This window comes from Lipophrys pholis (assembly GCF_963383615.2).
Source record: "Lipophrys pholis genome assembly, chromosome: 1".
Lineage (NCBI taxonomy): Eukaryota > Metazoa > Chordata > Actinopteri > Blenniiformes > Blenniidae > Lipophrys > Lipophrys pholis.
In genome coordinates this window covers 36,318,494-36,337,274 of record NC_137635.1, presented here as the reverse complement: position 1 = coordinate 36,337,274, position 18,781 = coordinate 36,318,494, and the positions used below count along the sequence as shown (strand labels likewise).

The 18,781-nt window shown below is 41.3% G+C and overlaps 1 protein-coding gene across 1 annotated transcript in view; it reads left to right on the top strand.

Annotated features, from left to right (window-relative positions):
• ctnnd2b (catenin (cadherin-associated protein), delta 2b) overlaps positions 1–12,721 on the top strand; it is a 160,516-nt gene extending 147,795 nt beyond the window's left edge. The window contains exons 18-25 of the mRNA XM_080486606.1: positions 312–509; positions 1,347–1,497; positions 2,952–3,198; positions 4,961–5,045; positions 5,189–5,315; positions 7,685–7,813; positions 9,654–9,730; positions 10,941–12,721. Coding sequence (XP_080342732.1) covers positions 312–509; positions 1,347–1,497; positions 2,952–3,198; positions 4,961–5,045; positions 5,189–5,315; positions 7,685–7,813; positions 9,654–9,730; positions 10,941–11,204 — 1,278 coding nt within the window. The 3' untranslated portion in view covers positions 11,205–12,721. The remainder of the gene's footprint in view (positions 1–311; positions 510–1,346; positions 1,498–2,951; positions 3,199–4,960; positions 5,046–5,188; positions 5,316–7,684; positions 7,814–9,653; positions 9,731–10,940) is intronic.
• The last annotated feature ends 6,060 nt before the right edge of the window (positions 12,722–18,781 follow it).

The following is an 18,781-nucleotide window of genomic DNA, read 5'->3' as shown; positions in this document are numbered from 1 at the left end:
GATTTCTTTACACACAAGTCAACCTGTTGACTGTAATTATCGATGTACAGTATGTGTGCGTGTTCTGAAATCTGACCGCCAATGCAGAGTGAAAATGTCAGATTTCAATTACACAAGAGTGAGAAAAACAAAATGGCCAGAAAGATGAATGCCACCTTATTTATACTCTGCTTATGAATAGTAAATCGTCTCCCTCTCCTTTCTTGATCTTGCCTAAGGGGGACCATGCTGGCACTCCACCGCTGTCAAACCTCGCCTCACACAGAATTCTAAATGCTTTTCTTTTCTGAATTATGTCTCATCTTCCGCAGTGGGACGGCGTCGGCCCATTTCCAGACTTGGCGGAGCCCCCGAAGGGCATCCAGATGTTATGGCACCCCACCATCGTCAAGCCCTACCTTACTCTGCTGTCTGAGTGCTCCAACCCAGACACCCTGGAGGGAGCAGCTGGGGCTCTGCAGAACCTGGCTGCTGGCAGCTGGAAGGTAGGATTCAGTGGCGGTATCATTGTGATATTAAAGGGCAACCGCAACAGGCCTTGGAAATTCATGTCAATGGCAAAAACTGAAAGTAATAACAAATCTCAGCACTCTGCAAAACAACAATCTGAGCTGCGCCGTGTTCGCTGCTCAATTTGTGTTGAGGCGACGGCAAATTTCACCTACTGGCCCTTTAAAATTGTCTTCTGCTTGACTGTAACTGTCACATGCAGTATTTGTCAAACTCATTTTGTTTTGATTTTTGATTTTGTCTTGATAGTTGTGAACTCAAAATTAAAAGATAACAACTGATTTGTTTCCAGGGCTTGAATCAAACATTAAAGTCATTCTAATGTGGAATGTTCAAAAGGAAATTCTTACAAGGCCTATTCACTTTCAGCTGCATCTCATGGCCTCATTTGACATTACTATGGCAACGTTAACCAACTACACTAAAGCACAGCAAATACAAAGTGTTCGGATTTCATATAAATAGCTTTATTGCTATCAGTTCAGAAACAATTCTCATTCTTGTATGTGTGTGTATCCTTTCATTAAATTAGGACAATTAATTGATAGACGTGACATTTCTTGAGTACATATTATCTATATTTTCTAATCTATTCAGTACATAGCTTTTTTTAATCTATAATATCACGACAACTTATTTTCACAGGCATGGATAGTACTACGACTCCATTGAACTTTGTTTTCAGAATTTGTGCTAAAGATTTATTTCAGCTTATTTTTCACAATTATTCATTATGTTGAGTTGGTGAATCAGTTTCTATTGCAAATATTGCAATGGTATCCCACAATTTACCTCTTTATCTCTGCCCACCTCCGCCCTCCATGTGTCCCATCCAGTGGTCCGTTTACATCCGAGCGGCAGTGCGTAAAGAAAAAGGCCTCCCGATCCTGGTGGAGCTGCTGAGGATAGACAACGACCGGGTCGTCTGTGCCGTGGCTACCGCCCTCAGAAATATGGCTCTGGACATCAGGAACAAGGAGCTGATTGGTGAGTGGCTCAAGCACACGAGAGACAACCTGCAAAATACAAACCCTCCCATTTGTTCAGTGTTTTTATTATTATTATTATTGTTGTTGTTGTTGTGGATATCAGTGGTGCAATTGGCTTAATTCCACTTTCAAAGAAGATATTTGCTTTAAAAACAAATGCAGGCGTCTCCACTTACTTGAAGATTTACTCCTTTGCTTTAAAACTTCATTATATTTTCAAAGGAGGCATGAGAAACAATTCATTTTATAAAAGCAAATTGATATTGCCATTAGTGTTAGCGAGTTTAAAACATTGATCGTTGCCTTTGTTTTATTTGCCGTGTTTCTGCCGTTATAAAGGCAGTTAGAGCACCATTTCTTCGAATTTTCCCTTGATACTAGATTTTTCTTCGGAGGGCGACTGATGTCTGTAATAAACTCTGCTTGTCTGCTGGTCCCCATGGCAACCACCACATGCCTTTTTTTTTTTCGCTCACTCCGTCTGATGCTTGGAGCCTTTTTAGTTGAGCTTTGCGGCGTCTCAGTACGAGGATGCAAACATTGCTCTATTGTCTTAACACGACAGATGTGTTGAGAACGCAGAGCTGTTAACAACAACAGATATCTATACTTTCTTTGCTGACAGGTGCGCTGTGAGCGATCATATATTTAATTGTTTCACAGTTACAAGATTGATAGCTGTTGGGCTTTCCATAGTGGCAGGAGTTCAACCCCTCAAATGGCTCCGTTTTATCTGACAATTTATTGGGAAAACCGAAGCCTGCTGCTTTTATGCGAACTTCTTTTATTATCTGAAGATATTGGTATATTACTAAAACAGAAAAAGCTGCAGAAAACGGAGTAGATGATAGCAGAATAATAGAATTTATAACTATTTGTAAATACAGATAATTATTTATTGAAACTAGCTCACATCTGCCTTTGCATCTTATTAATACCAAACAGAAGAATTGTTGTAAATTAAATGTGTGTCATATAATCCAAGTTCAGCATCTGATTGAGATTTTTTGACATTTAAAACATTATTGAAATATTTCATTCTCAACTCTTTCTCAACTTCAAATTGAATCTAAAAGTGAAAAGAAACTCAAAATGAAAACTCCCTTTCAGAATGTTATTAATATGTGTGTTAAATATCAGTGATAGTTCATATGGGCTCTTATTGTTTGCTCAAGTTGTGTGTCAAATCTTTTAAAAAGTATATTAAAAGCTTTAAATAGGTCAGTTCTTTGAATATTGATGATTTATTGAGAAGAAGTGCATTGATAATTCCAAGAGACTGGGTCAGGATGAGCTTCCAAACTAGTTTTTTAGTTCATTTCTGTTTTGAGTAAATTCAGCATATAGGTTGCTGATCAAACTTAAAATAGCACTGTAATCGTCTTCATTGTAACCCCATTCTGATCTTCTGCATCTCTCCCCAAACCACCCTGCCACTCTCTCCCCTCACAGGTAAATACGCCATGAGGGACCTGGTGCACCGCTTGCCTGGAGGCAGCAACAACAACAACAGCACTGGAGGCGGAGGAGGCGCCAACAGCAGCGGCCTGGTGGGGAAGACCATGTCGGACGACACCATTACGGCGATCTGCTGCGCCCTGCACGAGGTCATCACCAAGAACATGGAGAACACCAAAGCCCTGAGGGACGCCGGCGGCATCGAGAAGCTCATAGGCATCGCCCGAAGCAAAGGAGACAAGTAAGACGAATGGGAAGAAAGATGCTGCCAGGCGTAGGAGGGGAGTGGAAGTCGTAGATGCAGGTAGAAGTCGGAAAAATATGAGGTGGTTTTTGTCAGCAAGCACCAAAACTTTGTCGAAATTAATTATTGTAGCAATCTCTCCACAGTGTCTTAAAGGTTTTAGTGCCATGGTTGGGAATGATGTATTACAATACTGAAGGAAAATAGTCCTGCAAACACGCAGGTGGAGAGGTGGAATAAGAGAAAGATAAAGTATGGATGTGGCAGAGACGGAGGTACGTAGAGCAGCAGGGGTGAGGCGGGTGTGAAGGTTTGGAGAGGCTGTGTGCTTGTTTTAGAGCTCTGAGTCACAAAGCAGTCAACAGAAGAAAAAAAAATAAAAAATATGATCCTAACTAAAGTTTGGCTTGTTCTCCAGGTACTTTCTCTGCACTGTTTACCTCCACACCGGCATATCTGTGTTATTGGACACTTTTGACTGTGGAGAAAGCGAAAGAACCAGAGGGATTGAGAAATTACAACTCACATCTTATACAGCTCGTAGCTTTACAGTAATTGAATTGGCAAATGTTTGGTCGGCTTTTGAATATTGTTTGAAACATTAATATCCACTGGAGCATTGAGATGAAACAGTAGTTCAATGTTTTAATAGCTTCATTTGACTCCACTGGAATCAACAGCTACGATGGAAGCTCGTGACAATTTGTTTCTTTCTTCATTAGTTTATTGCTTGACACATTTACTCTTTTATTTAATTATTTATGTATTAATACGGTTGACATAGGTTTAGCTGTTGCCTTCAGTTTATTCTATTGAGCTTAATTTCCTTACTTCTACTTTTGCACAAGACCCTTGATTTCACAAGCCAGCTCACTGGCTACGTCTTTCCAATGTTATTTTGTTGTGATCCTGAAGGTTTTATTTCAAACTGTATAGTTTTGTACAACCCCATTTGTGTAAAAAATGTAAACACAAACAGGACGCAATGGTGTACAAATTTCAAAAAATAGTATGGGTAGTGGTTAGTCTCACATCACATAATAGCCCAGGTTTAATTAGTAGCATAGAAGTATTTCCATGTGTAATTTGCATGTTGTTCCTGTACACGGGTTTTTCCAAAGGGCATTCTGGTGTCCTCCCACAAATCCAAGTATTAGAGAATGTGTGTGGGATCGGCTTTCGCCCTGCCGCCTTAAGTTGGATGAGCGGTACAGAAGAGCGATGGGTATTTTATTCTCAATAAAGACACCGTCCATATGGCAGATGTTAAAGAAAATAAATCTACCATTTCTTTAGAAAGACGCTCCAATATACTTCCCTTGTGTTCCTGCTGTGCATCACTGCAAGGGAACAGGACTCTATCCTGGAATCAAAAACAAAAACATTTGACAGAAAAGGAAAAAGGAAAACGGTTTAATTTCTAAAGGCACTGATAAAACCGTATGAACCAAATGAATCCATAAGTATTAGTCGGCTCAGTGAAATCATGGATGAAAAACTGACGAATCAATCAGTCAATCAATCAATCAATCAATCAATCAGAAAAAGACTTTTGGTCTCAGTAGACATGAAATAACAACGAAGACGCATTCATTTACAGCGGGGGCTGCTGAGGATGTGATGAGCCAACACACTGCATGCCGTTTTAGGTTTCTTATTATTCTTGTGTTGCTTTCAAAGCTTCTCGCGATGCAAAAAAAACAAAGGGCCACCAAGCTTTACGCTGTGTGTATGTGCTTCCTCTCTACTGAATTCCCAGACATAGTCCTAAAGTGGTGAAAGCAGCCTCTCAAGTCCTGAACAGCATGTGGCAATACAGAGACCTACGCAGCCTCTACAAAAAGGTAAAGACGGTGCACTCTCGCTGCGTAAACACTGGAAGTGACAGCGATGTTGCTGGAAAAATGGCGGAAAAATATCGCTGACTCCCTTGCGAATCGTATAAATAGCGTTGTGTCTCTTATACCTCCTCCTCTTCTTCTCCCAGGATGGCTATTCTCAGTACCATTTTGTTGGCTCTTCCTCCACGATAGAGAGAGACAGACAGCGACCTTACTCCTCCTCCCGCACTCCGTCCATCTCTCCCGTACGGACCTCCCCCAACAATCGATCAGGTGAGGTCTCCTCTCCTTTTGTCTCCCCCCTCTCATCATCCATCACTCCTTCCATTCGTAGAGCCCAGTCAAACAAACATCACTCCAATATAGCTCAAGTCGGTTTTAACCTTCACACTATGCCACTAGTGACAAATGACTCCTCTGTCAAGTGAAATCCTTGCTCCCTGCTTCCTGAAAACTTTTTCGCCCTTGTGTTTTGTTTTGGGTTTGACTAATATGAGTCATTCAAGGTTTCCAGGGTGTTGTTTTCTGATGACGTCCAAAACTTTCGGAGTTGCATTCATAATGGGGATCTGGGACAATAATGATGTCCGGTGAAATCAACAAGGGTACTGATGATAGCAACAATTAAAAAAATAAAAAAATACTTGTAATTTGCGGTTATCGCTAAAGAAATGTACTTTTTTCTGCAGTATGTCTTCCTTGCCGTCACGAGAACACAACCCTCTGACGGTTTTCCCCTGTGTTTCTTCACAGCATTTAATGACAGTATGTTGTGTAAACTGTGACGTGTGAATGCGTTTTAACTTTTACAGAAACGTTTTGAGATGAGAAAAATCACCTCAGGACACTGGTTAACTCGCATGTTTATTAAGAGATGATAATTGAATGTTAGCTGTGTTGTGTGGGACTAAATCATGTGCTTTGTGCTTGTTCTATTTGATGTTCCTGTATTTTGTTGTTACACTGATGTGACAGCGCTTATCAGGTAAATCGGCAGGAGGTCGTCTGGCAGTGAAATTGTAGATTATAAGAATAAAGGCCAAAGAAAGCAGTCACTGTTGGAATAAGTGAGTCTTTCTCATCAGGCTGCACAGATGCAATTATTCTTATTTTTCTTTCATTTTATCTGCATGTGTGTCAGTCTGTCTTTCAGCAGTAAGTTATGTGTGTATTTTAGTCTTGAAAACCAGTATCACATTCCTATCTCTATTTCTATATGGCTCATGTCATTTGGCAAGAAGTTTAACAAAATCTCAAAAGTGTGATCTTGTAGGTTTTCAAAGACAATAAATTTCATATTTCATGAACTATGATTTTTTGGGGGATTTTTTTCTATGGGAATTCCAAAGCAATGCTTCAAGCCCTGATGTTAAAATTCAATCGGAATCTAAGCAGATACAGCAAATGTGTCATTTGAACCTGTTCAGCTGACAGCATTTGAACACATCTCATGATGCAGCCTAGTTTTCAAGAACACAGCCCAAATGGAATTTATGAGGCTGTTGTGGAACAAACCAGAAAAAATGATTAAATACTGCAATTTTGAAGCATATTCCCCTTTGTGATTACATTTTTATATCACTTTTTTTTTTTTTTTTAGTTTACAAGTGTGCGGGCAATCACAGATGGGAGATGGTCCCTCAGACATTTGTTCAATTCCAAATAATTTTCATTTTTTTCAGGCCCAGACGGAACAGTTGCTTTGTGTGTGATAAGTTGCAGGTTTAAGTGCATTTCGACAGCAGCGGCTGATAAATGATGATTGGCTGTTTAGGTGATGGCGTTGCGATAGTGGGGCGATATTAGCAGATCATTAATCAGAGTATGGATCAGCGCTAACTGTGTTATTTCCTTTAAAAGAGAGACAAAGAGACAGATGCGGCTACAGAAACAGGCTGGCGATCTGCAGCACCGCCAGCAGCTTGTACATGAAAGACTGCTCATAATGATTTGTGTATTAGGAGAAACCATATGGCACTGAATCAACAGTCAGGTTTCCTCCGACAAGGTTTCCAGGATCCAACTCATTGTCTTTGCCACTGATCCCACCTCCCCTGACTTTGGGCAATACTTTTTTTCTTCCCCAGCTGTGGGTGTGCGTGTTCTATGATAATTTTTAGACGTGCCCCTGCTGAGCATGAGCAGATATCCGGGTGAATAACACTAAGAGGGCTTAATGGGCAAGTGGGAGTTTCAGATGAAAATATGTACATGTAGGAGAGGCCTGCATTCAAATGGTGAGAAGAAGAAGATTTGTAAGCGTAAAGCAGATACAAGGGGGAGGGATGACTCAGTATTTACCTCTTTGAAAATCACACCCTGGTGAAAAACCCAGAGCTGTGTAAAAGAAAGTGCATGCCCACATACTCACAAGTCAAAATATGGCCCCCTATTTTTTAACCCATTGCAGGTTTGAGGAAAAATAAAAATGCAGCGAAGCCTCAACGTGCTTTGCCTTTGTTCGGAGTCATGCAGGTGAATGCGGAGCTCAAACGCTTTGAGCCGCAATCTTTTCTGACGGGACTCCGGTGCGATTTAAATACTTCTCTCCCCCTGTCACAGTCTCCTCCCGGTATTTATTGGTAATGCGTCGAGGAATTGAAGGTTAAAGATATTCCCTCTGCATGTGTGTTTTTGTGCAGCGAGTGCGCCCGCGTCCCCTCGGGAGATGATGGCGTTGAAGGAGAGGAAAGCAGACTATGAGTCGACTGGCAATGCCAGTTACCATGGCAACAAGGGCGAGCACACATCCCGGAAGGACGCGATGACGGGTAGGAAATTCAGACAGCACGTCTGGCACGAATGCGGCATTTTCACCAACAAACTGGTGCCGTTTCAACTGAGCAACATCATGTGTGCAGATTTTACTGATATTAAAGCAAAAAAAAAGTTTGGGGTGCTTTTTTGTCGGGGAGGGGGTGATAGATGACACTTTAAACTTTTCTGCCACTTTGGAAATTTTGCATGCAAATAAACGTTTATATTTCACCAATTAAACTGTGGGTCACATTCAACTCCTTCATGGGAAACCATGCATGAATGCTGGTTTAAATATGTGTTTGATATGTGAATTTACAAACGACACCCCAAAACACAAAAGTAATTTTCAAAAGGATCAACAGCCAAAACAACTACAAGCAGTGATGAAATATCAGCAATCCTGCAACATAAACTGCTCTGTGTTTACGCCAAAACTGTACATGAACCTTTATCGGCTTTCTTGTCTTCATTTTAGGGTAAATATATTTTCAGGTTCTAGGCAAGTGTTGTCTGTCATCTTCACTTTTTGCATAGCAAATGCAGCTTCAAAATGAGATGGTTTGAAGCGTATTGCTACCGTGAGGTAACAGAAAGTGCTACAATCCATTTCAATCCTGGTCTGTAACCAATGGAGCAGTGTAGGTGGGCGCCTTCGGGAGGTGATGCTGTCTTTGTACCAACTGTTTATGAGAGTCTTTATTCTGGGTTTATTGAATAGCTGCAGCATCAGACAACAGTGGGATGTTTGTGTGCGAATTGCTCTGTGGCAGGAGTAACTTCATCACTTACCTAATATGAAATTTCCCAGACATGAAGGATTGGATCAGTTAAGGAAAGTGTGTTTTTGCTATTTTCAGAGACTGTCACACAGTTCATAGTTACACATTGGGGTCGCCTCAATAAACCGCGGGCACCGTCCATGGCGGCTGCCGCCATTGATGTGTGTTTGGATGGATTCAACTGCAAAAAGCAACAAAATGTGATATGAAAGCGACATGCGTTTACAATTATATGCCTTCAAAATAGGAAAAAGCAGACTTGAATTTTCCTGAATGTGATTTAGACCGTAGTTTTTAGATCACATTTAAGTTTGGAATCTTTTTACAAAGTAGAACAAGTTGATTTGTGAGCTCAAGAGGTGCTGATAGGCAGGTTCATGTTATTCCTAGTAGTATCTGACAGTTGCAGTGAAACAAGTCCCAGAGTCTCCAATGCTTATGGTCAGCCATTGCTTTTTGTCTGGAAAAACAACCACCAACAACGGTTTAAGTCCCTCACTAATGAAGGAACTGCAGGGACTGTTGCAAAGGTCTAAGCATAAATAGAGGCTACTATAATGGGACATTTTAATCAATACAGAAGCTTTAATGCTGTTCCTAATGTCTTGGCCTTTAGTGGTTGTACTCTGGGTTCATTGTGTCAATCAAATCACAGCACAGTGATGTAGTGCTGAACTCTGCTGCCTCACAGCAAAAGAGCTTTGGTTATAATCTGAGAAAAGGCATGTCAGTGTGGAGTTTGCATGTTTGTCCTGAGCTGGCATAGTTTTTTTCTTCAGAACCTGGTTGTTTCCTATAGCGCGTTTCTTTTTTCCCATTCAATTGTGAGTTTAAATTGCCAATAGGAGTGAAAGTGAATGTAAGTGTCTCTCTGCCTGTGTTAGTCCTCGGCACCTGACCGAGGTGCGCCCTGTATTTTGAAATCTGCCGACTCAGTCAGATTGACACCCAATCCAGATAAAGTAGTTCTAAAAGATATTCAAGCATGACTTGTTTCCGCCTTTGTAGACATTGATATATTTCTCTGTTGTCTTCATTTTAATGCTTGAATTTCTCCTCACTGTCTTTGCAGGTCAAATCACTGGTGGGTCTTCCACACTACATAGAGGAGCATATGTGTCCCCTACTGATGACCTGAAGTATAATCAGGTACAAAAAGTCACTTCCTTCACTCTCTCTTCAGGTTATCAGCTCTTGTTAACTCTTTATAACTAATCCCCCTATTTACAAAAAGATGCTTCGTGTTTCCAGCCTGTGATCATTTCTATCTATGGACAAACTGAATGAGCGACATAGTCTTTCATAATTGTACCATAAATATACTATGAAAACCTCAAAGGTCGCTAAGTATAGATGGTCGATAAAGTTCTTTAGACCTCCATTTACACGTCATAGCAATACAGCAATGCATTTCCTGTCAGTCTGTCAAGGTCTGGCATTTGGCTTTGCATTGCTGGCAGTAAAGCGTGTCATACCATCCATAACAGCCATTGAGAGGAGTGTGAAGAGCTGGCTGTATCTTCAGTTTAATCCACGTCTCTGACAAATATGAGCCAGCCAACGTATTCTAAAACAAGGTTCGCTGAAGTTTCACCTGTCTTGCAAACACTTCTCTGTAAATATTAATAACAGTATTATTTCAATTTACTTTCTATTTGATAAAGGGAAAAAAAATGCTTACATGAAAGTTCAGGTGCGAATTAGAACAACTCCTGCTGAACACAGATCATCAGCTGGATTAAGCAGCTTTGGAAGTGGTCAGGAAAACATCATTGACCAAATTGAACTGAAGATTAAACGCCAGGCACGGCCAATTAGACTAAATGTTTTCCACCACCCTCCAATCCAGCCGTATAGATTAACGTCTCCTCTGCTTTGCACTGCCTGCAGCAGATCGGTTTGACTGACACACTTCATTTGTTCAACACGCCACTTCTTTTGATTATTTCTTTTACATCCACATTAAATTGACAGTGACAGCTCCAACTACAGCTGTGGTGACGAGGAGCCGCTTGTAACGGTATTTCTCACCCGAATGTTTGGGTTTGAACGGCGTGAATTTTAATTAACAACGACGCCTAAAAGCTGCTGCCATCCTCTTATCTTCTTTTTTCACGTTTGCTATTTTGTTAGACTTGTGGGGAAATGAATATGATGAGATGGGGGGCTAAACAATTACATCTCAATGGGATCACAGTGTGGACACAGCAAACATTCTCAATATTTCAATGGCAGGTGTAGATTGATTCTTTACTGTTTGATGATTTTTTGAAAGGTTAGCTTTTCAAATGCTGCTTCAGCAAGCACGAGTTTTATGTCCTCCGACCTCAGTAATATATTTTTGTTCTTTTTTTCCCAGATCTCTTCTCAAGGCTTGCCGTCAGAACCTTACCCCCCTTTCCAAAATCCACCTCCGCCCGACAGCGTAAACTACGAGGATCAGGCCTTTTACGAGAACCAGCTGCATGCCGGAGGGCGCCCTCCACAGGGCGAACTCAACATGCACCTGCAGGGCCTCAAATCCACGGGCAACTATGTAGACTTCTACTCAGCCTCGCGGCCCTACAGTGAGCTAAACTATGAGACCAGCCACTATCCAGCCTCGCCAGACTCCTGGGTCTGAGCGGAAGCGAGGGCGGAGGAGAAGGAGGAGGAGGAGGAGGAGAAGGAGAAGGTGAGGTGACGGATGAAGAGGAACAAATGGTAACTGTGTAGTTTGACGTTGGACGACTGTTTCCCTCCCGTCCTCCTCTGTAGTTCCTGAGTAGCATCTTAGATAGCAGGACAAAGGAGGGGAGGATGGACGTGCGTTACTCTCCTTCCAAAGACATCGGAGGGAGAGGCCGGCGGGAGAGGCCGGAGGGAGAGGCCCGAGGGGAGCGAAAAGGACCAGAAGCAAACAGAGGAGCGGCCCAGCATGTGCATGCACACCACCAACCAAACCGACAGACACATTTTCTTTCTGTGTTTAGTTTGTGATCAACAACTGGTACTGAAGGTTCAGCGGACAGCTGAAAGCCTCTGGACATACGGAATGTAAAAAAAAAGGGACGAATGTGGAGAGTGTGGCCGAGAGGCGCGACATAAAGGAAAAGCTTGAGGTCAGAAGTTGAAGAAATGATGTGACGAGGTGATGAAGGACAACGAAAGAGGAAAATCGACCAGCTGGCTTGCAGATGGGAGGTTATGCAATGTGGGGAGGAAACCTTTTGGGAGATGCTTGTGAAGAATCCTGTAAATATGTGGTATAGCGACGTGGCTTTTAGTAACATGAAGCACAAGAAGCAGAGCTGTAGGACATGTAGGACGTCTGTCACACAAACGTTTGTTTCTCTCTATGACTTGGGCGTGATGCATCCTCCTCTGGACAGAGAATGCTTCTGGACTTTGGTCATTTGTAACAGGTTTATTTTGTTTGTTTGTTTGTTTGTTTTGTTGTGTTTCTACTTTTTTAATTCTGGTTGTATAGTATTTGATGTACATTTACTGAGATGCATTGTGTACTGTACATTGCACTATTTTCTGTGTCATGTCAGGCCTTTCGCCACTGGGTCAGCCTCACCTGCTCACTAACTAACCCCTCTCAAATACATGCACACACACACACACGCACACACACACACACACACACACACACACACACACACACACACACACACACGCACACACACACGATAACTGCACTCGGGTTTTTAAAACATAAACCACGGATGTATTGATGACGTGAAACACTGGATTTGAAATGCTCGGTGACGGTGCTCCTTTCACTGCCCTACAGTTTAGCTGGAGAGAGGTTTCGTTTCAATTCTTTATTTTTAATTTTTTCCCCGATTCTAGCTTTGCTGGTTTGGTGGCTCTTCTTTCCACATTAACGTCCCGAATCCCCCGATTTCATTTCTTTGAGTGACCGTTGCTCATTGTGTATATAACCGTGCCAAACAAGGGGGTCACTTCCTCCACCTCAGCCGGTGGCCGGGGGCTCAAGGTGTGTCAAAGGGTCCAAGTTGAGCTGAACGTTTTCAGCTGAACAGCCTCACCGTTCTTAACAATGCCAGTTTGTAAATGCTTTGGTTTTTCTAAAACTGTGTTTTACTGCGACGACTGCAGCCTCGACTGCACCCGAGACTGGAAAGATTAAAAACCCACAACAACAACAAAAAAAAAAAAAAAAAAAAGAAAAGAAAAAGACAAAGGAGTGAAGGGACTGTGACGGGGCGGAGCCTCACTTCCTCCAAAGTTGTACAAAATTAGTTCATTTCTGTGTTGTAAAATAATCAATGTTTGAGGAAAAAAACAAAAAAACTTTTCTGAGAGATGGGCGGCAGTTCTAACGTCATGCTAGACAAAACTGTTAATAGAGTACGGATATATATTATATAAATATAAATATATACTTTTTATGTGCAGATGTGGATGTCACTTATAGCAGCAACATTATGAGAAGAAAAAAAAACTTGTTTGAAAAAAAATAACAAAAAAAAAAACGGCTACGTGTAGGAATTTTGTTCACGTTTTATTTTCTGGTCAACACACTAAATTGTCGACTTTGTGTAGTAATGTTGTTGCTATGTGGAGTAGAGTAGACCAGGGCCCAGGGATCCACGTTGTCACTGAAGAGCTTCAAAAAGGTGCTACATCCGTAAGAAGTATTTCCAACATGTCTGTATTTTATCTGTGCACAAACTGTTTTCTTTCCACACACACACACACACACACACACACACACACACACACACACACACACACACACACACACACACACACACACACACACACACACACACACACACACACACACACACACACACACGCCAACATATTGCTGCATTCATAACGAAGTAATTATCAGGCCTGAGTTCCCCGTGCATGAACCAAACATACACACACAGACGTCAACATACTCTCCTTCTGATCGACTGGTCTCATCGTCTTTAAATGGCAAAACCTGCACCCATGAACGCATGAGAACTCTGGTCAATTTGAAATGTTTGAACTTTGCTTTTGTTTTTTGTTTTTTTAAGTGAGGAAGGCTAAAATTGTCAAATGTGACAAGTGACCCTGGCTCTCCCTACCCTCTGCTCTTTAGAAGTCCTAGAGGTTATCGTCAGTTGCTTGAAAAAACGATTCATAATGCAACTACCCCCCCCAAACACACACACACACACACACACACACACACACACACACACACACACACACACACACACACACACACACGTACACACGTACACAAGCTAGACAGATAACAGACGTACTGTATTTGTTATTAGGCATTTGGAAACTGACAACGTTCTGTATGTCCTTGTGATCCTTAGGCAGAAAAAAAACCTGACTATAAGACCTGTATGGAGATATAAACGTTGGTGACCTTTTTGTTGCTAGACCAAACGTGTTTTAAAAAGAAAAATTGTGAATCTTTCTATTGCCTCAAACAGATTGCAACTGCTCCAAAAATATAAACGGAACATCAAAGAACTGCTGATTTCCAGAGTTTGTTTGTGCTGTTGTCAGAAAAACTGGTCTTTGAGTCTGTGAGGTTGTTTTTTTGGTTTAGTTTTTTTTTAACAGCAGGACACTATAGCTGGCGATATAAATACATATCTATTAATAATTTTCATGACAGAAAGAGGTGTGTGTGTGTGTGTGTGTGTCCGCGGTGGTCTTGATAATTACCAGAAAGCCTTTTGATGAGCTCATTTGCCTGTTTTGTTCTTTAAACCCTGGGAAATCAAAGAGGAACCAGAAGGGCTTAACCCATGCAGCAGACGGACACAATCAAATGGACAGAATGGAGGACAGACACTCACAAGCTTTCTCTGATCATCCTGCTCATTCATGCAATCATTCAGTGGTCAGGAGTTCCGGGACTAGATCTAAATGGGAAAAACCTTTGGAATGTGGTTCAGGAGGAGAGTGAGCTGAAGGAATCTCATTGCATTGATCTTTGTTGTTCACCGAACAGCCCCGACTATTTCTATTAGGAAGTGTCAGCCTTTTCTCACACGGGAGGCAAAAGAGGAAGCCAACAATGAACGAAAGCAAAGAACAGCTTCAACAGGTTGCCAGACTATCATATGAAACTAGAAACCCATATTTTCATCTCAAAATACTGTTGAATAGCAACATGAATTATCTCTTAATTGATTTTAATATTATCAACTGTCCCCATGACAGTGAACTGCAGTTCTGAATGCATTACAGCTCGTAACTTTGTAAGATACATCGGGAGAACACGATACAGGTGAGCTCGTTCAAGTCCATCCATCCATTTTCTATACCACTCAGATTAGGGTCCTGGGGAATTAACCTCAAAAGCATGTTTGAGACTGTGGGGGGAATTGCGTTGTCTTTATAAACCACACTGCACAAGGAGAACATGCAAACTCTGCACAGGAACGGTCATATTGAAGCGAGGGTGTGAACCGCTGCTAAAAAAAAACACTATCGCTGTCAGTGAAACCTCACAACGCTTTGCAGGCTTTCAGAAAGGAAAACAATCTTTTTTTTTTCCATACAGAGGTCTAGCATAAGATATGTGTATGTTTTTGCCTGTGACGGTGTGTCACAGATGGACACCCCCAATCTTTGTTTCCCTTCTGCAGCGTTTCAAGATGACAAACTCAATGATTTCAGGTGTGTTGGAGCAGGAACTAATTGAAAGCTTGCACGACTGTCTAGTATTTTGACTTGTTAAGGGTCATGGGCGCTCTCTGGTGGTCATTAGTCGAACTGCACCGCAGGTCAGGGTGGCAGCCATTTTAGTCTTAAAAGCCTGTTCTGAATGACTCTCCGCAGATGGATCACCACACCACAGGCACAGATTGTATCTGTGAAAGCCAGGGATTAGGTTTTTCTATTTGTTCAGCACATTCACTCTGTAGGAGTACAGAGCAGGGGAGGAACATCAGCCACGGCTCCAGAAATGAGATGCATCTCAGGACCGTGTATCATCTCAGGTGAAGCCCAGTGTGCTGCAGGCTCCAGGGGAGGTGGCTCAATGCGTTTTAAGTTTAGCTCACAATATTTCGCCGAGATTTCTTCCAAAGTCACTATCTCATGGTTAAATATATTTATCTTTCATCCTTCAGCAGCAATTCCCCCCCACAAAAAAATATTTTGCGACTTTTTTTTGGTTTGTGTGTGTGTGAAGTACTGCTGTATGGTGAATCAATGAGGCTATATTAAAGTGATTTTTCAGCCAAGCAACCTCTAAACGAGTTTAGTGCCGCAATCCAGTCAATGTGTGTAATGACAAACAACATGCAAAAACATCCTCCCCTGAAAGACATTCATGTGCGTCCCCAGTCAAACATTAACGGCAGCACTTGTACATTTATCCAAGAAAGGTTCTTCTCCGTGACATGAAAGCAATGGTTCATGAAAATAAGAATCAGGTCAGCAACATTGAGGTGTGTGTGTGCGTAGTGTTTCTAAATGACTTCGGCTTTCAGATCCGGTTTTCATTGTACATTCGGTCTCTCAGTTGTTCCAGGAGTTCAGCTGTGTTTTAACACTCCGTTGTTGCGTGTGCCCTCTGTCAACACAGTCCTGTTTTGTGCCACGTAGGAATTCCACTGTTTGGCAATGAAAGCCAGGGTGGGAGGCTTTGCTACTTTGACAGTCTCCAGTGTGTCTTACTACTGCACAGTAAGACAAGGATGTTAAACGTTTTTAAAAAAAATCTTATTATCCATTCATTTCGACAATAGGAATAGACCAGAAAATAGGATAAGATATATATTAAACGCCAATTTCAGCCGTAGATGATGTCCATAAATCTCAGCGTAATGCCCCACAAAGTTCCAAACAAAGAAATATTGCTCAGTTTTTCAAGATCATACATCGACAGACGTAACTCAAGAGTCCCACTGCAACCAAAACAATTCTTGCTCAATAGCTTTGACCTTGACTGAACAGACTGATTTGTGTTCAGAGGCTGTTTTTCATATTCCTCTGCTTGATGTGGAGCTTTTCTCTGACAATCTGCGAGCCAGGAGGGAACCCAGCAAGCAACACACAGCAAGCGACACGTCGTGGGTGCAATGGGGAGATCTGGAGCCTGCGTTGTAAAATTGAAAAGAGACTTTCAAAAATATATAGGAGACTTCATATCTTCTAGTTGGGGTACAGCAGGGGTCGTCCAGATGCAGACAGAGAACCTGAAGGGGCTGCTGCTGTGTAGAAAATGGATGGATGGATGGTCAAAACGTGCACATCTGGATTCTTGCTGACTTTAATTTCAATACGATGCCTTTTAAGTTTCATAGAGAGTCTTCTTAGAGGCTGACCAATAGGTTCAGCAGGGCTCTCTGTTCAAATTAAGTGTATCAATACAGAAAAGCCTGTAACAAAGATTTCATTTGGACTCTTTTGGCTGTTGCCGACATGAGGCAGCAGTTTCATGGATGTGAAAAGAATCGATGCCTAAAAGAGCAACTAAGCTTCCCCAAGGGTGGGCAGGATCATATCAACCTTCCTTGCCGCTGCATGCCAACCTTGAGGTGAGTACTCACTATTTCATTCATCCCTTCATCCACGTGGAGTGTGGTGCGCAGGCAGCTGGTAGATGAAATACAATTTGAATCCAAGAAAGATTGAATGTCTGGTTCGTCTCTGAATGATGGTTTGTAGTTAATCATGGTCAAATTAAATGGAAAGAAAGAGACTTGAAAGTGATGAAAGAAATCTTAAGTGGATGATGATTGACTGATTGCTTGTGCAACAACCAATTTCTCTATTCTGACACCCTGCAAGTTGTCCAAACTGAGTGCAGCGCAGATATAGTCTCTCATTCTTAGTCTGTTGGCAAAAAAGTCAAAAAGTAGACGTGAAATGTTATTTAATAGATTTACTCAAACCTGTACTTAAGTCTTGTGTAAATGAACACATTTGTCAATTTTCACCCTCTAGTTTCTTCCAACCTCACACTGGGAAATTAGTTACATTTAGGATTACATGATTATAAAAGTGTGAAAATGTATATTTCTGGTTTAAAACAAATGTTGCTGGTTTAGCCTTTAGTTGACCTGCTCTCAGTCAGTGCACATGACTGATGCATTCGACATAGATCATCACACCATGCTTGATCAGATCCCAAATTGGTGCACCAGTGAGGCGCGGTCAAATTTAGGGTGCTTTCTTTTACTAACACCACAATATACTACACAGCAACCCAATGAGAGTGTGGGAAAAACTGGCAGCACTCCACTAATCTGCTGTGCTGATATCATGCATCACTAATTTCTTAAAAACAAGTCATTTTAATCATTGAATGATTAAAATCCAGTGTAGTTATTGTCAAACTTTATTTCTTTGCTGGCATATCGTTTCAATTAGTTGTATTTTGCTTTGTATGCTCTATTTTGACATGGTTCAATCAGCATGTGTTTTTGGTTTGTAAAGATCTGAGTACTTATCCCACATATCTGGTGTATCAAAAAAAAAAAAGAGAGAAATCCAAAATTTTAACTGATTGAGATTGAAGGAATTCACCCTTCAGAGGAATCATTCAATATTAGTTTATAATTGCCTCTTATGATTAAAAGGTATTGTGATGATAGGCACCAACAGTGACCCAGATAAAGTTCTGAAACACTCATTCATCATCGGTCATGTCTGTGGATCAATCAAAAGATGTATTAGGCCTGAATTTCATGTTGTTTTGACGTTTTATTTTTGGGTTAGGGTTGCAACTGTGGCCATCATAATCGTTTGAGAAATTCCCAGTCATACATATGAAGTTTATAAATCTGCTTAAATAACCGAGTTGCCCTTAAAGGCGTCGATCGCAAAAACATTTTTGATTAATTTTCCTTTAATCCCGAAGTGAAAGTTTTGAAATGTTGCACATATTGGAGCATCCGTGCTGAATTAAAATATTGTGCTCATATAGTTCATAACCAGTTTGGATGTATGTTCATGGAAATGTCATACATGACATGACATTGGATATTTCATACATTTGAAGCCAACTGAAGGTTTTCGTTATATTGGTCTGCTATATTTCACAAAGCTGCATTATTATCATCATGTTGTTGTTTGTACACTTATTGAATGGGCTTGTTAGAGGGACCTCTGGGTGCTGCCAACAGATTTGTATGAGCAGACAATGAAGGAATCAATCACCAACCAATGGGAAACTGCCAGATCATTGTAGACGGTTGACAATAATGGTGCAACGTAACCTTTTTTTTTTTTTTT